The 25,644-nt window shown below is 36.6% G+C and overlaps 1 protein-coding gene across 6 annotated transcripts in view; it reads right to left on the bottom strand.

The window, feature by feature from the left end:
• Positions 1 to 25,644, bottom strand: part of LOC131688486 (RNA-binding protein fusilli) — a 351,529-nt gene that overhangs the window by 308,296 nt on the left and 17,589 nt on the right. For 3 of the 6 annotated variants that reach the window (XM_058972767.1, XM_058972772.1, XM_058972771.1), the window contains exon 2: positions 4,849 to 5,932. In XM_058972767.1, the coding sequence (XP_058828750.1) occupies positions 4,849 to 4,977 (129 nt within the window). In that variant the 5' untranslated portion in view covers positions 4,978 to 5,932. Of the gene's footprint in view, positions 1 to 4,848; positions 5,933 to 20,171; positions 20,309 to 20,353; positions 20,534 to 20,671; positions 20,796 to 25,644 lie in introns of those variants that run through there. The other 3 variants (XM_058972770.1, XM_058972768.1, XM_058972769.1) reach the window with 3 other exon arrangements.

The following is a 25,644-nucleotide window of genomic DNA, read 5'->3' as shown; positions in this document are numbered from 1 at the left end:
GGGTTGTTTGCGAGATCGCGATTGCATGTCCGCGTTCGTGACCAGATGTTTGGATTATCTCGCAGGACTTAAGCGTTTGTATGCCAACGAATCCGACCACGTAAGCGTTTCTATGTTGCGTGTATGTAACATCGCGTGTGTTTATATTCGTTTGTAAGAACGTTGAGCTTTAGCCTCGATTCTAGTGTTGCATTTTTAATGTTCGGTTTAGATTTCAGAAGAAAAAGCATTCCGCCATATCACTAGAAGAGTGTACCCCAGTAGGCATAATGGATGTTAGGCATAATATAAGTTATACATAATATACGTTAGGCATAATGGATGTTAGGCACAATGAACGTTAGGCATAACAGACGTTAGGCATAAATTATTGAGTTGAAGTATCACTCCAAGGAGCTCATTTTTGGCGGTGATGGCCTGGGGTAGTGAGAGCGTGAACGTTTGAACTTTATTTCATGTCGTAGAATTACTCTGGAAGCTGATTAAACTCGTTCAACATTTTATTCTGCGGTATGTACTTGAAGAAAACTTTGCTTAAGTAAAAGAAGCAAACCGGATGCTTGGCATGCGGAAACCCTGCTTGCGTTAATTTCTCGACGTACAACCGATAAATTACACATAACTAAAATAAATTCAAAACTCTTGTTTAATCTGTTGGTAAAAGGATGAGGAAATTTCATCTGTAGTAAGGTATGAGTAACATTAACTCAGAAATTATTAACATAGATTAGTTCTTACATACATGCATGGTGCAATTGTCCAAGAAGAAAATAAAGAGCAGCTCATGAAAGAAAGAATGATGCATTTGCAGCTTCTATATGATTTCCCATATTATTCAGTGCAATGATTAAATTCCTGATTCCTGATCAAAGATAGAACTACGGAAACTGCTTGGAGAGTTTTTTCGTGTACTGTGACGAGTTAACGAAACAAAAAAAGTATTGGCACAAAACGTAACATCCGTATCTCAATACTAATACTGTCCATAACACTGCAAGTTTTCAATGGTTCCAAAACTTGATGATTGCGCATTATTAGCCTTTATTTTTCAATATTTGGATGCCATTGTATTAGTAATACATCCCAGAGGCTTGAAATGTTCTTGAATCAAAACTGTTCACAAAGCATCCCGATCAGAAACACACATCAAAAACATATCAAAACTATATATCGTCGCTGTTGTGCTATCTTATGACAAACGCCATTTTGGGGTAAACTGAGTTAGATATGCAACATTACTAATCTGAAAATTCTCTACAAAATGGCGTTTTTATAATTTTGAAATTTTGCTTGGTTACTGAGGTGTAGCGAAAAAAGTGATGAGGAATTGTCAGTTTTTTGCTTTAAATCACTGTATCTTGGGATTCGCTTAAGTAATATAAGAGTTTTAGATTTTTTTATATGTAAAAATGTCTTAGGAACACAATGGCATAATAATTTTTAAAATAAAAATACATGTATTGCGAGAAATATGCAGTTTTACTTTTAAATTGGCAATATTTCATGTTTGGCAACACTGTAATTAAAAATTACTATTTTTTCTAGATTGCTTGCTCAATTTCCTTCAAAATGCATCTCATCGATTGTTTCTAGGCCGAATATAGCCGAAGATATTAATAAAAGTTAATAATTGATGCTTTTTTTCTATGGAAAATTTTCCATGCACAATTATGACAAGCCATACAAATTTCGCCATCAATACACGCCTACGACACGTGTGAGTGCGACTTTTGTTTACATTTATAGTGAAAACTCGCAACGTAGTCAACCGAACTTCGTGATATTTGGGGGTTTAATACAGAATAGATTGAAGCATCAATTGTCTTCTTTGAATTGTTTTTACCATTTATAAGTTTCAAGATATTCAATCTCAAACTTTAAATTTTTTTCTCGAAATGTGCTAAATGGCGCTTGTCATAAGATAGCACAACAGCGACGATATCGCGTTGTTATTTGTTATAATTTTGTTATTTTAACTACTAACGAGACCAAATTGATAACACAATCTGTTATGAAAATTGTATTCTGTTACAAACTTGTTATTTCATTCTGATCGGGATTTAGCTCATCCACAGAATCTACACTTGTAAGAAATAAATATCTCGCTTGGTAGTTTTCATTGCGCAAACTCTCGTTAAACCTATACGAAGGTATGCAACTGTATACAACAAAGCGTAGTTTTTTTCTAACCCAAAAAACGAGCATAAAGGTTGATATCTCTACTATAAAAAACCTTGCGATTACTTTTATATTTTTCTTAATTATTATGCTTATCGTCCATTATGCCTTACGTATATTATACCAATCGTCCATTATGCCTAACGTACTTATGTAACGTATGTATACCTAACGTATTTATGCCTAACGTCGCGCATCCAAATGTCTCATCGGAATTCAATCGAGCTAACACCTACCCAAATCCTCAAATTGAGTCAATCACATGAATAAATAACCACTGCCAGCGAGTGGGAGTTGAATAAAAATCTTATATCACACATCGATCGTGCATTATTTTGCAGAATATATGCAAAATGCGCAGGCTCCCGTTCTGCTCGACAAAATGTATAAAAAGCATGAAATAAATTATAAGTACTTTAGGATTGATCCAACTAGAGCTGTAGCGCTTGATGCACGGAAGAGCTTCCTGTCAAAATCAAACACTACAATTGCAGGCGCGACGGAAAATGGTACTTACTAAAAAAAAACTGCCTGAAGTGATTCTGTTAGCAATATTGAGTATAATATTGAAGTGTGAGGACGTGTATACATCAGAATCGCGTGAGAAGAAGCATTTATATGTTCGCGATTGAGATCGCGTTAAAAAAATCGAAAGTGTGTGTACACGGGCATTTTTATGTTTATGATATCGTAGACGTAGGTGTGCGTGGATGATGACGATCGCATATTCGTGTTTGTCGCCAGGTTTGTATTATCGCGCAAGACTCGAGCGTTCGTATCCTAACTGATGGCCTGGGCATTTTTTTATCGCGTGTATATAACTCCACGTGTAACAGTTCGTTTTTATAAGCGTTGGTATATTCGCGTGAGCTTTAGCATCGATTCTAGTGTTTTATTTTTAATATACGGTTCAGATGCTAGAGAGAGAGAGCAAATTCCGCCATATCACCAGTACAGTATCCGACAATGTCCCTTTCAAACTTTTTGTCTAATGTATATGAGTGTTATTTTTTTATTTGGGACTGAAGGCATGGATCTAGATTACGAGGACCTAGGGTGAGCGCTTCCCGACCAGGACGAATAATGTAGCATGAGAACGGGCGTTTAAATGATGATGCTCAAAGCCGTGTGTTAACTTAGCCTCCTGGAATTTTTATGTTTGTGAAATCGCGAGCGTGCACAATCGAAATTGCATTTTCGCGTTTGTGACTAGGTTTGTATTATTGCGAAGGGTTCGAGAGGTTGTATGTAAACATCGTCTATTACGAGATCGTATATATATCGCGTGTTTTAAAGCTATGTAACTTAAAGTGTATAAATTCGTTTGTACCGTGCGACTGTTAGCATAATTGCGTGGGCTTTAAAAATATTCGCGCGGGTCACGACTCTTGTGTTTAATTTTAAGTGTACGGTGCAGATGCTAGAAAAGAGTAAATTGCCCCATATCACTGGAGTATCCCACAATGGCACCCTGAAACGTGTCGTCTACTGTATATGAGTGATTTTTTGTGATTGCTCCAAATGAAGGCATGGACCTAGACTGCCAGGACCGAGAAGTGGAGTTTTCGTATGTGACCGACTCATGAACACATGGGAATAGGTGCTTGCAAAATCGCACTTGAGCTAAGGTTTTTGAATTTCTAATTGCTAACACGTTGACTTAACCACGTATTTATGATTGCTAAATCATGGGCGTAGGTGTGCGTGAAGGTTTACATTTGCGACCGGGTATTATCGCGAAGGACTCGACCGTGCAGAACGGCAATAAGATAATAGTATGAACGGAGAGAGAAAGGCAAGAAATACAGTACTTCACTTAGTACTCCGAACATCACACTAATAATACGAATACTAGCTACCGCAAATAGTCTGGAATGATCTACTTTTATATTTAATTACTTATTTATTTGCGGAAAATTCGTTTTGGGCTGGTTATAGCAGGAAAAGGCATGACACGAAAAAGGCCCAATAAGTCCCTCCCGGCCTCCTCGATACACCATCATTGAGAAACATTGCAATAAACATCTTAAAGCAACTTTATGTCCAGAAGTTAATTTACACACTTTTCATATCTTGACGTAAGTCATTTTTCCCTGTTTCTAAGCTTGTTAGGAACATATCCAATGGAAACTAGACAGAGAAAAAATAGCCGAAAGGGTAAGAAAGAAGATTGGCGATATAGATACCGGTCATATTAAAAACCTTACAAAATTACAATTCCATATCAACATTTGAATAGTGCTAATAATATTTGTAAACAAACTTTTGTTTTGCTGATTTCTCTTAAATTGTTATAAAATTTCTTAAATATTTTTAACACATAAGAATGATTCATGTGTATCTTTCATGAAATTCAACTCGATAGCGTAATAATGAGCGAAATAAGTTTGTTTACAAAAATCTCCTTAGCCCTTTTGAAGGATTGATATTGAATTGTAAAACCGCATAGATGTGTTACTGTAGTCTTGGAACTTTTCAGATGAGAAAGAACGGTTACAATAACTTTTGAGATAAATCTAACAATAAATATTAAATAAATCGCCACCGCATCTGGCATCACTTCCCCCCTTATTGCACCTGTCTTACACGGTACAGAGCAACCGATCAGGAGAACATCATCACCCTCCCGGGAATGAGACGCGCGGTGGTGGAAGATATGTATGTACTTACATTATTTGTCTGCACATCGATGATTACGTAAATCAGCAGAACGATTTCCTTCTCGTCGGAGCCAAGTGCCGCACCGTTATAGCCGCTCGTCGCCACATACAGTGACACCACATGTCCCGGAGCTAGCATCTTGGGTCCCGCCGCCGCCGCTGACTTTTGGACCACTACCACACTTCTTTCGAACTTCGGGGGGCGCCCGGATGACGACCGTGTGTGAACCTGATCGGCCGAACGCGCGCGCGCCGCTAATCAACTAACCGAGGAAGACGACGCGAGAGACCCGGACGCACCCTGGTTTTGCTGGGATATTCAAAATGCCGGGTTTTTTTCGAGTGTGTGGTTACTCCTTGCTTTTACCACTTTTTATACCACCGCTCAAGTACGCCGTTAGGAATGAGGTTGCTCTACGAGCTTTTCTTTTCACCCGATTTTCACCGAAATCCACAACAGTGCGAGGTGCGAAGATGGACAAAGGTAGAAAAAAACAACCTCCAAAACTTAATCTTCCTGCTTTGTAACCGCTTTCCAGGTGGTTGCTTTAACACATTTGCTCGTTGCAGGTTACAGAGGAGCTTGCCTTTTTTCTTGCTACTTTGTTTAATTACTTTTCTTCTTTTGGCTCTGTTCGCTGGCCGGATTGGATGGCGGAAATCACAGAATTCGTTAGCTCGCTTGTACGTTACAACTACCGAAATTTTAATTGCACTTGAACTTTTCTGTTTGCACTTCACTGTGTCATTAATTTGAATAAAACCCACATGGAAAATTTTTAACTTTTACTCTACTCCGTTGCTATCCGGGCCAGACCAAGCTATGAGCAATTGTAGCGGGGTTTGTCGCTTGCCACGTTGAAGTTCCTTAAGCGAAGACCAGACAATGTTACATAAGCTGTATCTATTGTTCCGCTGTTCACGCACTATCACTACCTACTTGGACACGAACGGGTTGGTGTTTTGCGAATATTCTAGCTGATTCGTAACGAGTGATTGTTCGTAAATAAATATGTTTATCGCGCTGACGCCGCGGCTGTTGTGAATGCTAATCACACTTCTCACGCGTGAGTATGAGCGCCGGGTTGTTTTATCTGTAAAATAGAGAAAATAATAACTATGATTAGTGAGGGAAAAAATATCGGTAGTAATCGGTACGGTTCCCCCGGCACCAGTCTCGATGCCGGGGAAGGGCACCATCACGTTTGGCACGAGATTTGTGCTGGGCTGGGTAGCACAGTTAAGAGCCCACGTGAGCTAACAAACAAACGAACTGCCCCCAAAGATCGGAAGAAGAAACAGCCCATCTTTGATTTAGATTAAGATAAGTCTGATTGCGCGGGCACGGACGGAACTTGGCTGATGCTGATCGAATCTCACTAATAATAATGACTTGAAACGAATACATATAACCATAGCGAAATTGTGGAAAAAATATTGATTGCATGTTAGAGTTCGCGTTAACCACGATGTTCCTGTTCGATACACTTATGCAACGGCTTGTTAATGTGTGCTGTAGTGGACAATTAAATGAACCGTATCGGCAATACCGTCTTTCCGCATGGACATACTTGGCCTGTCCCAGGGATTTAGGGGGTCCCGCACTGAGGATGGATATTAACCCATAACTAGCGTATCTGATCCAAAAAAAAATATGCACCCGAATATTTGTAACTCTTCAGTGGGTTGCTAAAATTACAGAAATTTGAATTAAAAGTGGTTTATAGTTTAAAGTTTATACTGGCATAGCTTTATCAATATCCCAATGCATCATATCAATGAATCGGCAAGCAAAATAGTTCAAAATCGAACACTGATTCGTATCCCATGTGATCAAATTATCAAAAAGCATCAGACAACCAAGCAGAATGGTACTAGTAACAGGAAACGCATCACAGCAAATTCAGGATATCATTGAACCATTGCACAAATATTTCGGTTCAAGTTTCAATTTATTTTGAGCAAATCGAATAATGTGTTTTGGACTACATGTATAACGGGGAAAGTTCATTGGAAGAGAATGTGTGGCTTTTCTGAAGTTGAATGTCGACTCTGACCAGTTTCATCATATCAGGAATGTTGTATTGCTCACAATCAAGATGTTCTAAACGGGACAATGTTACTGCGTACTATTTTAACTCCCGTAGTTTAAAAACTAGTTAGCTTGACATTCAAGTTTATTGTTTGAATTTTTGGACATATCGTCTATATCACGATCAAGAGGGTTGTTACGTTAATCAGAAGAGTTCGAAACGTTGAACCCAACTAATCATGCACGGTCAAATGGTGTAGTTGACTACTACTCCTTGGTAGACGCATTTCCGATTTTAGTTAGATCAGTTCAAAACCAAACACATTATTTCTTGTAGATTGGATATTCTTTAGCTTTAGAGCTATGAGAAGAGAACTCCGAAAAAGTAACAAAATAATAATACAATAAACAATATATGATTATACAATCGAACTACGGTCAAAATGAACAACAAATACTGCTTTCTATATTTTGTCAGTATTGTGAAAATTTGAATGTGTGATACTTTACTTTACTTAATCCTCTAAAATATCAACGTTTGCCCATAAATTATAGCCTCGATGTTAAAAAGTTCAGATTGAACATGTGAAAACCGTACTATTAAAAATATTCTATGAATAGGAAATTTCGCACTTTGGTTATGCAAACCACCTTAAACTTATCAAAGAACACAAAGATTTTTTTCTCGTCAAGACAACGTACAAATGGTGAACGGTAAACCCACCCTACTTCAGCATTTCCCTTTAACCAAAGCACTCTTCATCCTCAAATAACGTCATGCAACTGCGAAGGTCAGATTATTACATGTTAATTATGTCAGGTTTCTGCCATATTATGCAGCTACTATTACGAGAAACGTCATGCACTGTTTTTTTATTTCGAAGCATCAAATGCCCTTTTATCTTTCCAATGGCTTTTACAATATGTCTCCTTACAGAAATCTTAGATTGAAACACGATTCTTCTCTGCCGTATTCTGCTTTATCATTTTAAACACTGGTAACTCTACCTTACCGTAAATTTTCAGACCAGCTCGCATCATTTTGATGCTTTATTGACCTACTTGGATGAAATTTCGATGTCTTAGAGTTGCATGGAGAACCATGCTACTATACATCTATCATTCATTCATCAATCAATAGTCCCCACGGGCCCCGCCCCGAGTTGATGTTAGCCGGACTTCCGATTCAAATGAAAGTACCGATCCCGAATCGGAATAATTCCTTTCATATTTCTGACAGATGTGTGGGAAAGGAAGTTCCAACGAACTTCGCTGAGTACAGCGAACTACTACCACACGTGACATAAATATCAGATCACTTTGCATCACGGAAAAAAACGCTGCGGAAAATAACCCTTAAGGTATTTTCTCCTGGACATTTGAATAGAAGTAGTTTAGAGTGTATATTTTTTTATCGCCGTCAGTTGTTTGAAAAGTGTGAAAATTGAATAACCCGAAAGGCAACGTCGCGAATTGATTTTGCGTAAGGTTCCCAAGCGTGTAGCGAAAGCGTTTAAGCTGAATTCCAGTGCGTTCGGGGATGTGGACAAAAAGTGGAATCTATCCAAGTTTTTCGTTCAGAGAGCCAAGGACCGGGAGGGACTGCAGACGTACAAAGCGCAAAAGGGTCCGAATCGTGACGAACGGCAAAATACGGTGGGAAAGTCACATGCACGGAAACTGTACTCCCAAATACTGACAAAGTCTGATTGTCTCAGCATGGATGATGAGACTTATGTTAAAGCGGATATCCGACAGCTTCCGGGACTACTGTTCTTCACCACCCAGCACAAGTTTGAAGTTCCGAAGGAAGTAAGCAAGCAGAAACTTTCAAATTTTGCCAACAAATACATGATTTGGCAAGCCATCTGCTCTTGTGACAAACATAGTGCGCCGTTCGTGACTACCGGTACTGTAAACGGGGAGATCTACCTCAAGGACTGTCTACATAAGCGTCTGCTTCCTCTGTTGAAGCAACACGAGAGCCCTACAATCTTCTGGCCGCATCTAACTTCGTACCACTATTCAAATGTTGTCCTGGAGTGGTACGAAGCCAACGGGGTCACTTTCGTACCTAAGGACATGATTTTTGACATGATGGTAATTTTCTATAGCGTTTTTTCCGTTATGCAATTTGATCTGAGACACACTTCAAAATCCATCCGGAAAGCGGTTCGGAACTCTGGCTGGTTTCACAATGGTAATTGATGCTAAATATGGCTCAAGGCAGCATCTGATATCTGAAAAATATTCATGACAATTATAGAATCCTATTGACCTCCTGTCTTTTCGTGAAAGACCCAGCATTCTTGATGTAGGACATTTACTAAAGATGAGAATGGAACTTAGGCTTACGTGAGTCAGGCTTTAAGTACTGATAATGTTCAAGAAGTTAGCTCAAGTGAAAAGAGTCATTTCGCATAACAACTTAAACATATGGTTATGTACGACAAGTCTATAATGAAGATCCTGACACATACGAACGATGGTAAAATCTAGGTTCGGCTACAAGATCTGGCAAGACTTATGTGCGCAGCGGCCATTAAAAAAATCATGCCACATATGGGCGACATGGAATCCATTACGAAGGATACATGTAGAAATTACTTTCCGGAAAGGGACGGGTTCAGCGTAGTTGGCAAATTGATGGCCTTGTACGCAGCTCACCTGGATTAGATTTCCAACCGCGCACATAGGTTTTTTCTAAAGGTCCATCCATAAATGACGTAGCATTATATGGGGGAGGGGGTGTTTTGTATTTTGTGATGATGTCTGACGACAGAGGGGTAGGGAGTCATGTCATGCTAGGCAGCTTTTTAAAGAGGAATAGGAGTTGAGCTGATGTCACGACAATCTTATCCGTTTCATCTAATTAACATCGGTTTTTTATTTTTTTTATTTTTATCGGGGACAAGGGAGGGTTACCGTCAAACTACGTAATTACCAGGGGGAGGGGTGGGGGTTTTATTTAGAGGTTTGTGACGAAATGCTACGATGGGGGAGGGGGGTGTTTAAAATCTCTCAAAAAATGCTACGTCATTTATGGATGCAGCCTAACCCGAAAAAGAGGCCTAAGCTTAAAACCTCTATAATTAAAATAAAAAAATACTTTCCGAATTTTCAAATGGTTTTTTATGGTGAGAATATGGGTTGACACAAAACATAATGCGACAGAAATAATACGTACCAGTGCTCTGAAAACACGGCACACACTCAATTCAGCTCGGCAATTTACCAACAGCCTTGTAGTCAGCATATTTGGAAACTGATATTTCAGCACATTCCCATTTGTTTAATGATTTTCGGCAAGTTATTTCCCGAGTCTCTGCTATCAGATGTCACTTTTACTGAGATCCCAGCAAAAAAAAACCTGTTTTAATCCACCTAGAGGTGCAATTGTGCTTTTCTCATTTCTCCAAATTATGATTTAATACCTGGTTCGTACAATATAACATTATGGAAATGTCTTACACTTGGTAAGTATATATAAGAGCACCTTTTTGCATTCATCGCGGTATCGGTTTGAATCGGAGTTTTCTATGTGATGGCACTCCACAACCCGTAACTCCGGAGCCGGAAAAGGATGGAGATGGAATTTAATATCAGTTTCCGGGGACGCAACACCTTTCATTTGAGACTAAGTTGATCAAATCGGTCTAGCCATTTTCGAGAAACCAATATAACCGTAATTCTGAATTTGGATGCTTCCGGATCCGTCGATGGTGGCCAGTGTGGCCAAAGAGACTTTGAATGACTGTTGGTGACCTAGATCTACAAATTCAACAGTTGTGTTTACATTTTGGAAAAAAAATCACCTTTTTACATTCATGGCAGAATTCGTTAGAATCGGGATTTACTGCGTGATCGTACGTATAACCCTGTAATTCAGGAACCAGAACTCGGATCCACACAAAATTCAACAGCAGCTGATGGACCTTTCATTGAAATTCAAGTTTGTCAAAATCGGTTCAGAAAATTTTGAGAAACCGATATAGACAAATCAACAAATTTTGTTTTGTAACTATACTCTTCAACTCGTAATCCGGAACAAGATGTCGGTTGAAAATGAAATTCAATAGCAACCTATGGGAAAATTATACCTTTCATTTGAATCTTTGTTTGTAAAAATCGGTTCATCCATCTCCGAGAAACCGATGTGGACATTTTGTTAACAAATCCGCACATACACACACATACATACATACATACATACATACATACATACATACATACATACATACATACATACATACATACATACATACATACACACAGATATTTTGCGATCTCGGCGAACTGAGTCGAATGTTATATGAGACTCGGCCTCTGTTAGAAAGTCGGTTTTTGGAGCAATTGCATAACCTTTCTATATGAGAAAGGCAAAAGAATAATATTTAATTAGCTTAGTCAGCATGAGTTCAATGTTATCTTCATGTGATTATATTTTGAAATGTTGGTGGAATGGGTTTGAAAGTGGAGGGAATGGGGGGTTAGTAGAGTGGGAATGGAGGATGCGTCAGAAATCCTTCATCTTATTTCGGTATATGGGGTGGATGAAGGAAGTGCGGGCCAGGGTTACCAAATATACAGAATAATCGGCATTTATACAGATTTTTCAGCCATTTTCAGACCAAGAATCTGTATGTGCAGATATACAGATTTTTGTGTGTATGTACAGATATACAGATTTTTGAGAAATGATGTTACAAAAACTATTTTTTGAGATATTTTTTTTCTGTTTGAGTAATACATTCTCTGTGTCTCTCTCAGCTTAGCCCTCTATATTAAAATATATATTTACTTTTGAGAGTGGTCGTACATTCTGAAAGGTAAAGGTTTGTAATACACTCAGATTAGCACCCAGTAAATGCCTGGGTGAAGTCTATTTCCAGAAACGTTAATTGTAATGCTCTGTGACTTTGTTAATTCTCAATTTTTTGTCCGAAAATTCGATAGCTACATGGGTCGACCTAATGTATATAACATTATATATCAACAAAAGTATTTAAATGAAGAAGAATCCAGCAAAATCCAGGTTAAACGACTCAACTGATTCGATACAGATATCGTCACAGATTTTTCGAAGAATAAATACAGATGAAAAGATTTTTAAGGACAAAAATACAGATTTAATTTTGGCAACCCTGGTGCGGGCGTGAGGGTGGTCCAGTGATGAAGGAGGGAGGTGTATAGGGCAAGGCCGGGGGGGAGGGGAGGGGCGGCGACGCAATGCTCAACTGCATATTTTGCCTTCCATTTGAGACTTGGTTTGAGAAAATCGGTTCAGTCATCATCGAAGAACCGATGTGACTTTAATTGTAGAATATGCCCGGAATTCCGGACTTCCGGAATCGTCGATAGTGGACAATATATACAAAGAATGTCTGATTGGCTATCAGTGATCTAGATCTGCGATTAGAAGTAATTTGGTGACCATTTCAATAGTTTTTAGCCTCTGAGGTATTACGATTGTACCGATTTATATGGGAAATTCCAATGTATCCTTACTAACACCCCTGTAACTTCGGAAGCAAGAGTCAGAACCGAATGAAATTCAGCAGCAGTCAATGGTATTACTGTATCTTTCATTTGAAATCAAGTTTGTAAAAATCGGTAGAGAATTCGTTGAGGGAATAGGTGTGATATTAGCTTAGGAACTTGGCGGGTTACCGGGGGCGTCATAAACCGTCATAGGTGGCCAATGTGGTCAAAGTTGCTTTGATTGCTCATTAGTGATCCAGACCCGCAAACTAGAGTAATGTTACATCAATTTTAATATGTTTTACATCATTTGAACATCATGGTACTAGTTTATATGGGAATTTGCTGTGTGACCGCACTCTTCAACCCGTAACTCCGGAAACGGAAGTCGGATCAACTAAAAATTCAATAGCAGCTTATGGGAGCATTATACCTTTCAGATGAAACTAAGTTTGCGAAAATCGGTTCAGCCATCTCTGAGAAAATTGTGTGAGTTTAAATGACACACACATACATACACACACAGACATTTGCCGATCTCGACGAACTGAATCGAATGGTGTATGACACTCGGCCCTCCGGGCCTCGGTTAAAAAGTTAATTTTTACAGTGATTGCATAGCCTTTCTTTATATGAGAAAGGCAAAACGTTCGTTGAGATGTCAGCTGTTGATATTTCGGCAAAAAACTGATATTCAGCAAAAAAAATTAAGTGTGTACATTACAGACTAACCTGCTTAGAAACTGCTGAGGACACCCACAGTTTCCAATACAATAACTTGAACTACCTACGGTTGCCTAATTTATATCAGTTGTGGAGGTAATATTGACAACTGCAAAAACATCGTCAAGTACCTCTAAATAAACAGCCTGTATCGTTAATAAGGAAGTTCACATTCGTCACCCGCAAGAGCAAGAAGCAAGAAAGAACATCTGATCGTAAGAATGGAGCCAGCAACCACGATGATAACATGGTAGTGTACAATGGTGCGATAGAAATGAACGGACCCCAAGATGCAGTTGGTGAGAAAACAATTATTTCCCCCTCCTGTAAACAGGTCTCCACGCGCATGCGCTCGTTTTATTGGATTTATTATTTACATTACGTAAAAATATAAAGAAGGTACGGCTCTTTGATTGATTGATTGGATTAAAATAAATAAATTATATAGCGAGAAGTAGAAGAAATTTTAAAGACGATTGAGTACTAAATTTCTAAAAAAATTAGCCTTTTACATTTCTTATAAAAGAAATGTATAGAATTCGCTAAAACTTTCAAGATTTTTTTAGAGGCCCGGAGGGCCGAGTCTTATATACCAATCGACTCAGCTCGACGATTTGGGACAATGTCTGTGTGTGTGTGTGTGTGTCTGTGTGTGTGTGTATGTAACGGACAAATTCTCATTCGTGTTTCTCAGCAATGGCTGAACCGATCTTATCCAAACCAATTTTAAATGAAAGAACTAAAAAACAGTATGAACGCTATTAATTTGTTTTTGATTCTGATGTTTAGTTTCCAAGATATGAATGTTTGAATGCGTAAAAATGGCGTTTTTTGCAGTTTTTTTGAATTATCTGCCGAAATTGACAATATAGAATAGCAATTTATACGTTTTTAGACAGCTTTAACGAATACCTTTCGAACAAGCTACAGATTGTTGAAATCAGACTATTATCAAAAGAGATATTTAACATTAAATGCGGACGAAAGATTTTTATCATTTCCCATTGCCAGAAATATGACCAAAAACATGTAATCTATTTTTAACGCCAAAACGGCTTATTTTAGGTCAATAGTATCTTCGGTGAATTTAATGGAGGTAATATGCCCTTTCTTTTGGTATTGTGCTTTTGCTGATTAATCCCCCTATGAGTGAGATATTTTTCCAAATTTTCTTGGAAGTGATTATATCGAACTGATGCCTTCAGCAAATTTGTAGCTCTTACTTTTGCAAATAACTTTACTGAAGACTTCAAATATCTATTTTGAATACTTTAAAAGTTATGGCTTGTTGTTTGTGGATTACTCTTTGTCGCCTATTTATTGTTCAATATAGTAATAATCCATTGAAATAAGCCAAACATTATTTCGATAAAACGAATTTTGTATTTCATTTTTCTATCTACAACCGCTAGAAATAATCACCGAACACTTCCAAGTTGTCTGGAAGGAACTTGATAACTTATCAGTGCAAAAATGTTCATTTGTGCGAATCTTCTCACTGCAATTTTTCTAATTCATGACCATCGGATCGATCTGAAACATATTGGAAAATGAAAAGCGAAATAACTAACTCCAAGCAACGGCGTAGCCAAAAGAAGGTTTTGGGGTTTAACACCATACAACGCCCCCCCCCCCCCACCACACCAACAAAAAAAATTGGATTGAAGTTGAAAATTTATTGATGCAGACTGATTTAATTCAATATTACAATAACAATTATCTGATCCGTACATTGATATTCTGTTGTTGCAAACATCATGAGGACTTTTGATAAATTGTCGGAATGGGGTCCTGATATGTAACTGATCTTTTGGTCTTGATTTCACAGTTGTCTAATTGCATCAATATCAAAATCCTGCCGAAAACATTCCAATAGAAAATTCCAGAGTTCTGTTTTCAATCATGATCCTCAGATTTCTTTTCAAATTGAGCTCGTTTTGTAGAGATGTACTGTAATAAGGGTCTTTATTTAATAGGAAGCGAAGTAAAAATTGATTTAATGTCTATGAAACATAGAACTGCGCACCAAAAAATGCATAACTTTCAACATTTGCTAAAAATGTTTTTGCCTTTCTCATTCACTCTAAAATTCGTCAATCTAATCCCGACCGGGAGGGCCGAGTGTCATATGCCAATCGACTCAGTTCATCGAGATCGGAAAATGTCTGTGTGTATGTATGTGTGTATGTGGAAAAATATGTGACCTCTGTTTCTCAGAGATGGCTGGATCGATTTGCACAAAGTTAGTCTCAAATGAAAGGTACAACCTTCCCATCGGCTGCAATTGATTTTTTATTGATTGGACTTCCGGTTCCGGAGTTACGAGTTGAAGAGTGCAATCACACAGCAAATTCCCATATAAACTGAAATGAAAAATTTTCAAAATCAAATTTGTATTTTTGATGCCAAATGACTTTATAATGCATGAAACATCGAGATTTGATGTAAACTCGAAAAAAATAATGTGTGACAAAAATTTATTTTTTTGGACTTTGGTACATTTTTGCCTTTCTTTTTTTTTATTTCGATTATAGAGGTTTTAACCTTAAGGTCATTCGCCTCTTCGGGTTTGAAAAATCTCTTGTGAAAAATTTCGAACCCTATGTGCGGGGTCGGGACTCGAACCCAGGTGCGCTGCGTACAAGGCAATCGATTTACCAACTACGCCACCCCCACCCCCTTTTGCCTTTCTCATACAGAAAGGTTATGCAATCAATCTAAAAATCGTCAATCATACCGGCCCGGAGGGAGTATGCAGTGAGTGGTTGCTACTTTAAAAATAAAACTAGTTTAAAATTTCTTAACAAGTTGAAAATTTTCGGCAGGACCCGGACCTCCCGGATCTTACTATGTGATACTGAAACATCGCTTGAAACCAGCGGCGGTCAAGCGATGTTTCAGTATCACATAGTATCTCAAGATCGTGGCTGTCGATCCATTGTATGTATGTGCAAATCGTACTGAACATGAAATATTCACTTCCACCATTTTATTGAACATAACCATCGTAGTCTGGACAAGTGAGACAAGCACAATTGCACCACTAGGTGGATTAAAACAAGTTTATATTTTGGGAATGCGTCGAGTTGAGACGAAAACGTAATATGATTAATAACGAGGATAACACTTTCCGAATGTAGAGAGAAATTTATGAAAAATGACGATTTCCATTCGATTCTAGCAGGTCCTGATCGATTTTGATGAGAATTTGATTTTTGTTGTATGACCAATTATATGTATAGGTCAAATGTTCAAAAACAGTAATTTAAGGTCAAGATAACATCATTTTTAAACCGCCAATTTCGGAGGTTTAGTATCTTCGATGAGTTTTACAAACGTTAAACAGCGCATCATTTGATAAAATAATTTTGGCGGTATATCGTCCAAGAAGTATTTATGGTGAATTTTCTCAGGTTAATATTCATAACTACAATAAAGTCTCAACAAATTCGCTAAAATCACGAACTCTGTTACTATTTTCTGAAAAATTAATTCTGCATAATTTTAAAACTTCAAAAATTACGGTTTCGGAATTATGCCGTTTGGACAGTTAGATCGATTTTCACCAAACCCCCACCAATTGTAAAATTGGTATTGTAAAAAAAACGTAAGGGCGATACTTCAATGCTGATAGGTGGGACCGAAAAAGTAAACAATCGTCAAAGGGGCGATACTATCATTTTGTCAATTTCAATAGCAAACACAAATTTTAATTTAATAATTTCAAATACTTCATGAAGTTTTGGGTTTCGATCACTGAATCATGCAATCTAGGATGTAAAAAACACAATAGTTCTTAAATAGGAAATAAAACCAAGTCTGGAAATATTCACTGTTGATTTTCTTTGAATGGTGTCACTGCTAGTGTCGCTTTTTTCCAGAAAAAGCGTTGATTTTTAGGTCTCAGTCGCGTTGGAAATTTGAGTAAAGTATAAACTTCATTTCGATTCAAAAAAAAAAAAATCAATTTTTTGGCTCAGTACAATATACATAACCCCTTTAGGAAAATTCAGTTTTCCCACCACAATGCATTGATTGAGGAATTTAGATATTTTATTAACAGAGCATTAGCAATAATTCGTTTGTATGTCTATTTTATGGGCCATTTTTTCGCTTTCCTATTGATTTGGTTTGAGATTTCTAGCACTGATGTTGTCCTATGCTGATTTGAGCGATTCTCTGTGTCCTGCCACAATCCCATGTAGTATGTGTTATCAAAAACATCGCGAAGCATCAAGTTTTAAATGTTCTCATACGATATAATATCAGAAGAGAGTGATAAGAGTTATAAGAAATGTCTCATCACACTGTTAGGTGGATTAAAAGCCTTTTTATCACTAGTGATTGCTACGTTCAACAAAACTAAAATATGATTCCAAAAGTTGGATTTTTAATTGTACATAATTTGAATTTCTGTATTAGGTCAGTGCACTTTCTCATATTCCAATTTGCTGAGAACGACATAACCGAGAAGACAGTTTTTGTTTGTGCGTCATATTAACGGAATAGCATTTTTATTAACACTCGATTCCATTTTTGTAAAGGAAGGTCCTTAGTAAAAATAGTGTTAATCCGAAAAACCGTGAAATTTTTAATATACAATGAAACCACGTAAAAGCAAAATTCATACGAAAGTAAAAAGAGTAAAAAAGATTAACCACTTGTATGCAAGCAAGCAAAAAGTTTTTAATAAATAACATGCAATGCAACAAACAACAATTACAACTTTTTTCGATATATCTTACCGAAATTAATCATTGTTTATTCGGGGAAACTGCAAAAATCGCAAAATTTTCAATTGACTTGGGCCAGTGGTGCCGGTTGGAGTATCAACGAAGTATAAAGTTTTTATTAATATTTTGGAAATCTGGTTTTGCACCACTCCAATGTCCATGTAAGTTTAAAAACGATGTACAGCCAGCAAACACCAACAGGTAATCACGAAGGGCGACTAAAATGTTGCGACTGGTTGAATCTAAATACAAGCCAATAAGTTGGGATTAACGTTTGGATTTCATGCATTAAGTATGTGACAGTCTCTCGTTTTTGTTGGTTATAGAATAAAAAGAGAGAGCCGACCTGAAATTAGGGAGAAAAAAAGAGAGATACAGAATTAATCAATTAAAAGCGAATGCTTTCAAAACTGCGCTCTAAGACACTAATTAAAAAATGTCATTTAAATAAAACAATATTTTCGAAAGCACCTTTCAAATTATAATAGAACAAAGCTACAGAGGGATTCTATGAAAAACCAGCCGGTCATAAAATATGACCATCGCCGATTCGAACCAAACTTTGCATTTGTGTTCGGTTTATGAATCTACATGATTTTCTCTGGCAATTGCAACAATTGGATACAAAAGCAATTTTTCAAAAGGGCGCTGACGTTTTTTGTGTGAATTATTTTTAATAAAATTTTGTTTGAATACCTTATTTTATACAGCAGAACTGTCTGAGAACGAGATACAAGGAATGAATATTTCTAAACAAAAAAATATACACTGAAAAAAATGTATCATTTTTCACAAAAACAAAGATTTATGTTACAAAATTTAAATTGCAAAAAAACAATTTTTTAATTTTTTTATATTTTGTTAACAATATCCTAAAGAGAGAAGATACTTTGTTGGATTTTCGGATTTTGCGGACTGTTTTATAAGAACGGGTGATTTAAACTGCCCGATGTTTTGGCCACTGGTTATGGCCTTTTACAAGAAAAATACGTTATCGTTCTTCATTTTGAATGTGATGATTCTAGAATTTACCCTTCAATCAATTTACTTTAAATAACACGCTGCTACCAAATAAAAACAATTCAATGTATTTTTCAAGTGAGTTTCTGTTAAAGGTTGTAGCTCTGGTCAAATACAACACAAAACCACGTTCGATTAATTTAATATGCCTACGAAATCTTGATTTAGAGCAAAAAAACTATTTTTCAGGACTTGCAGCACTAAACAATTTTTTACGCGGTTAATATGAAAATCGCTCAACATTTTTATCCGGGAGCGTTTTTGTTTTAAGAAAAAATTGAAAATAATATTAAATTTCGTATCCAACAACCTAATTGTCATCAAGAAGGCAGTCATTAATTGTTCTCCAATTTAGAAACTTGCTCGTATCGTTTTTTAGGGCATCATATAAAATTTTCAAAAAATCGATTTATTTGTTTGATTAAGTATGAATTCAAAAGTGTGTAAACTCTAATAATAAGAAAAAAAAAAAAAAAGGAACGTGCGTGACAATGTCTCACTTATCCCTAAGAGTTCATGCGAGCAACTTTCAAATTTGAAAAAAAATTAATAACACTGCCAATTTTCAACGGAACTAAATGTTATCTTCAAATTTTTATTAAAACAAAGATACTTCTTTAGAAGAATATTGATCACTTTTCATAGTTTCCATTTAAAAAAATAGCAAAATAATGATTGTTTTCATATTGTTGTCCCAAAATTGCATTATAGTTTTAACAATAGAATATAACATAGCGTACTTTTGGAAAGCTCATTTCTACTTCTTTCCAGAACACTCGAAATGTTGAAAATCGGTTGCAAAATGGGCGGGTAGAAAACTTGTTAGTGCCGAATGTTCCAAAAATAGTTTTTTTTTTTGCTATTTTCATACATTATTTTGTGTTGCATTTTAAGAGATCTAAAACGTACGCTTGGCCATTTGAAAAGTACAAAAACACTGTAGCACAGTGTAATTTACTTGATTATAAAGAAAAGAAGAAATGAAGACTTTTCTCAATAGGTCCAACCTACCTTTGTTTACTTTCTTCTGCGAATCACTCGGTCGCCTTTCCGATTTCCCAACTTATTGCATAATAAGCTACCAAGACGAAATAGACTGATAAATTTTAACAAAGTTTTGAGATTTTGCAACAATAATTGGAAGAGAAAGCGAACAAAAAGAGGCTCTCTATTGCAGAATGGACCAAGTGAAACAAAAATCTTCAAATGTGGGAAAACTTCTATAAACATGCAAAAAAGAAGTTCAGTAAAAGCAAACAAATGTATGCCTATCAAAACCTATATGTACAACAGTTTTACTCATGTCTAAATTAAAACATATTTATTGTGTATGTTTCAAAGCACCTCAATTCTCACTTCTCCACCGATGTTTATTATTTGAATTGTCCATGTAAACCACAAACAATAACCTACAAACCAACCGCCACTAGCTCCGTTGTAAGTCAGATCAGCACACGATTAACACAATCACCACAGAAAGAATATTGAACCAAGCTCCGCCGAACAACAGGTTGCACCAAACTGACCTAGCCGTTTTTTTATCGCTGAACGAACCACTCCGTTGGTAAATGTTGATTTTTTTTTAGAAAAAATCTTTTTCACCTGAGCCACATGGTCAAATGCAGTCGGTTTTGCTTCTCACGGCAAACCTGGCCACCACACGAATCTTATCTTCGCGAACAAGTCGCCCGGGGTGCAATAAACGACTGTGTGGAAATTAAAAACGCACGCATCACCCGAAAATCGGCCAGTCCAGTACCACTCACACATGCACCACCGCGTTCGGATCGAAAAAAAATCCCACTTTCAAAGTCATAATCAACCATACTTACTAACTTACTTACTTTACAGAAATAAAATAAAACAAAAACAATAAATACGCAATGTTACAACAACGAGCGGCCCAAACCAACTCTCTAAATAGCTTTGCACGACTGACTGACCGGAGTCCGGACTGTTTGCCGTCGCTGCCGGACGAAGGGGGAAAAGTTGCCAGGTAACATAAGTTAATAAGTGCCTACTCGCATACACAGATAGCTGCACGGAGGCACACATACAGTCCGGCTGAGTGCACCGATGATGGGTACGGTGCGCGAGCGAGCGGTAGGAAGGGTAGGGTACAGAGTGGTACACGCATGTATCGTTTTACGGTACCACTTGTGGATTATTGTTGTGGCCATACCAGCGCGCACTGTGTTGAACGCAGAGGAAGAGATTGATACGCACACCTGTCTGTTCTCTGCGCGTATCGAGACGAGGCGAGGCGCACCAGCAATGAAAACATGCGCCGCATTCCGGAGCCGGTCACCTAGCAGGTCTGTAGGAATGGGTTTGTTATATTTGTAATATAAGCTAGTAATCCCAGGTGAAGTTATTTTTGCAATTAATTCAGAAGCAAAAACAGATAATAATTTAAGAAATTCAAACAATATTTTCAAAAGAAAATTAATATTTAAGAAAAGAAAAATGTTCCGAAATACTTTGAAGTTGACTGCAGAAAGCAAATTAGTATCATATGATATTAAAATTCCATTCAATACCACACCGATCTAGAACTACACTCAAGTTTTTTTACGCGGTTTTTTTTGCGCGGTATTTTTTTACGCGGATTTTGAAATTTACGCGGTTTTCATTTACGCGGATTTTGAAATTTACGCGGTTTTCATTTACGCGGATTTTGAAATTTACGCGGTTTTTGAAATTTAGGCGGTTTTCATTTACGCGGATTTTGGAATTTACGCGGTATCCATCAATGAGGTTCCCTTTATCGCGGATTCTTAAATTTAAGTGGTCTTCATTTACGCGGATTTTGAAATTTACGCGGTTTTCATTTACGCGGATTTTGAAATTTACGCGGTTTTCATTTACGCGGATTTTGAAATTTACGCGGTTTTCATTTACGCGGATTTTGAAATTTACGCGGTTTTCATTTACGCGGATTTTGAAATTTACGCGGTTTTCATTTACGCGGTTTGCATTTACGCGGCTCGTATCCCCCGCGTAAAAACCTGAGTGTATAACAATCAAAGTATTATTCAACCATAGGATGATTAAACTATACACTGTATAGTATACAGTTGAATTATATTTTAATTGTTTTCATGTAGCTTTCAAATGGTTTGCAATATCGCCTTGATGTCAATAGGAAAGTTACAGGAAATGTTATGAGCCTTACTTAACTTTTTTGGTGATAATTTCTCCACCATGTAATCACATTCAAAATGTTTCTTTTCTCTTTAGGTTTTTGTTGACAAAATATAAAAAATTGAAAAAAATGTTTTTTTGCGATTTATTACATTTCTTATAAAAGAAATGTATAGAATTCGCTCAAACTTTCAAGATTTTTTCCGAGGCCCGGAGGGCCGAGTCTTATATACCAATCGACTCAGCTCGACGATTTGGGACAATGTCTGTGTGTGTGTGTGTGTGTGTCTGTGTGTGTGTGTGTATGTAACGGACAAATTCTCATTCGTGTTTCTCAGCAATGGCTGAACCGATCTTATCCAAACTAATTTTAAATGAAAGAACTAAAAAACAGTATGAACGCTATTAATTTGTTTTTGATTCTGATGTTTAGTTTCCAAGATATGAATGTTTGAATGCGTAAAAATGGCGTTTTTTGCAGTTTTTTAAAATTATCTGCCGAAATTGACAATATAGATTACCAATTTATATGTTTTTGGACAGCTTTAACGAATACCTTTCGAACAAGCTATAGATTGTTGAAATCGGACTGTTATCAAAAGAGATATTTAACATTAAATGCGGACGAAAGATTTTTATCATTTCCCATTGCCAGAAATATGACCAAAAACATGTAATCTATTATTAACGCCAAAACGGCTTATTTTAGGTCAATAGTATCTTCGGATAACTTAATGTAGACAATATGCCCTTTCTTTTGGTATTGTGCTTTTGCTGATTAATCCCCCTATGAGTGAGATATTTTCACAAATTTTCTTGGAAGTGATTATATCGAAACGATGCCTTCAGCAAATTTGTAGCTCTTACGTTTGCAAATAACTTTACTGAAGACTTCAAATATCTTTTTTGAATACTTTAAAAGTTATGGCTTGTTGTTTGTTGATTACTCTTTGTCGCCTATTTATTGTTCATTATAGTAATAATCCATTGAAATAAGCTAAACATTATTTCGATCAAACTAATTTTGTATTTCATTTTACTATCTACAACCGCTAGAAATAATCACCGAACACTTCCAAGTTGTCTGGAAGGAACTTGATAATTTATCAGTACAAAAATGTTCATTTGTGCGAACCTTCTGACTGCAATTTTTCTAACTTATAACCATCGGATCGATCTGAAACATATCGGAAAATGAAAAGCGAAAAAATAACTCCAAGCAACGGCGTAGCCAAGAGAAGGTTTTGGGGTTTAACACCATACAACCTGCCCCCCCCCCTCTCCGCAACACTCAAAAAAATATTGGATTGAAGTTGAAAATTTATTGATGCAGACTGATTTAATTCAATTTAATTACAATAACAATTATCTGATCCGTTGATTGATAACCTGTTGTTGTTAACATCATTAGAACTTTTGATAAATTGTCGGAATGGGGTCCTGATATGTAACTGATCTATTGGTCTTGATTTCACAGTTGTCTAATAGCATCAATATCAAATTCCTGCCTGAAAACATTCCAATAGAAAATTCCAGAGTTCTGTAATCAATCATAATCCTCAGATTTCTTTTCAAATTGAGCTCGTATTTGTAGAAATGTACTGTAATAAGGGTCTTTATTTAATAGGAAGCGAAGTTAAAATTGATTTAATGTCTATGAAACATAGAACTGCTCACCAAAAAAATACATAACTTTCAACATTTGCTAAAAATGTTTTTGCCTTTCTCATTCACTCTAAAATTCGTCAATCTAATCCCGACTCGGAGAACCGAGTGTCATATGCCAATCGACTGAGTTCGTCGAGATCGGAAAATGTCTGTGTGTGTATGTATGTGTGTGTATGTGTGTATGTGGAAAAAAATGTGACCTCTGTTTCTCAGAGATGGCTGAACCGATTTGCACAAAGTTAGTCTCAAATGAAAGGTACAACCTTCCCATGCTATTGATTTTTTATTGACTGGACTTCCGGTTCCGGAGTTACGAGTTGAAGAGTGCAATCACACAGCAAATTCCCATATCAACTGAAATGAAAAATTTTCAAAATCAAATTTGTATTTTCATGCCAAATGACTTTAAAATGCATGAAACATTGAGATGTTTGACAAAAATTGACTTTTTTGGACATTGGTACATTTTTGCCTTTCTCATAAAGAAAGGTTATGCACTCACTCTAAAAATCGTCAATCATACCGGCCCGGAGGGAGTATGCAGTGAGGGGTTGCTACTTTAAAATTAAAACTAGTTTAAAATTTCGTAACAAGTTGAAAATTTTCGGCAGGACCTGGATCTCCCGGATCTTTCTCCATGATCCGCCGCTGGTTTCAAGCGATGTTTCAGTATCACATAGTATCTCAAGATCGTGGCTGTCGATCCATTGTATGTATGTGCAAATCGTACTGAACATGTAATATTCATTTCCACCATTGTATTGAACATAACCAGCCATGGAATCATAGTCTGGACAAATGAGAAAAGCACAATTGCACCAGTAGGTGGATTAAAACAGGTTTTTATTTTGGGAATGCGTCGAGTTGAGACGGAAACGTAATATGATTAATAACGAGGATAACACTTTCCGAATGTAGAGAGAAATATATGAAAAATGACGATTTCCATTCGACTCTAGCAGGTTCTTATCGATTTTGATGAGCATTTGATTTTTATTGTATGACCAATTATATTTATAGGTCAAATGTTCAAAAACAGTAATTTAAGGTCAAGATAGCATCATTTTGAAACTGCCAATTTCGGATGTTTAGTATCTTCGATGAGTTTTACAAACGTTAAACAGCACATCATTTAATAAAATAATTTTGACGGTACATCGTCCAAGAAGTATTTATGGTGAATTTTCTCAGGTTAATATTCATGACTACAATAAAGTCTCAACAAATCCGCTAAAGACACGAACTCTGTTACTATTTTCTGAAAAAATAATTCTGCATTATTTTAAAACTTCAAAAACTACGGTTTCGGAATTATGATCGATTTTCACCTAACCGAATTTCTGGCTACGCCGCTGATTTCAAGTAAGTAGAAACAAAGTCGTTCTACACTCGTTCACAAGAAACTTCTTCGAATGCTGAATATCTATTATAACACATTGAAACCCCGATTTTATCAGCCAAAAATGAACATATGTTTGATGGGCTCTAGCAGATGAACAAGACTGAATTCGAGTAAATCCTTTCTTGAGCATGTTTTCCTTATCATGAAGATGGAAATATACAAAAATAAAAAGTTCATCATAATCAGAAATAGTTATCAGATTACATCAAGGGACGGGAAGAATATTTTAACAGCTTCAGTTTATTATAAAGAAAAAAAATTGCCCGATTTAGTCAATGTCCCCATTTTGTCATCCTAAAATACACCATGAGATTGATAAAAATGGATCTTTATTGTATGTATTATTCACTGTGTTTAACATTAATAGGTACATTTCATTTTTGGGGATTTTTTTATTGCATCGAACTACAACAATTTTTAGGTAGCTTTCAAGGGGTTATTTTATAGACTTCTTCCAAAATTTGGCGAACCTATTCAAATTCGTATACCAATTAATTGGTATACTTAAAGGTTTATATGTTGCAGATAGAGAAAATACTGAAATTTTCAGCTTTTTTCCTACACAATATTACGAAAGCTTAGTAAACAATTTTTCCTAATAAG

The sequence above is a fragment of the Topomyia yanbarensis genome, chromosome 3 (assembly GCF_030247195.1).
Source record: "Topomyia yanbarensis strain Yona2022 chromosome 3, ASM3024719v1, whole genome shotgun sequence".
In the NCBI taxonomy this organism is placed as follows: Eukaryota; Metazoa; Arthropoda; class Insecta; order Diptera; family Culicidae; genus Topomyia; species Topomyia yanbarensis.
Note: the sequence above shows the minus strand (reverse complement) of the source record. Positions and strands in the feature narration are given on the sequence as shown.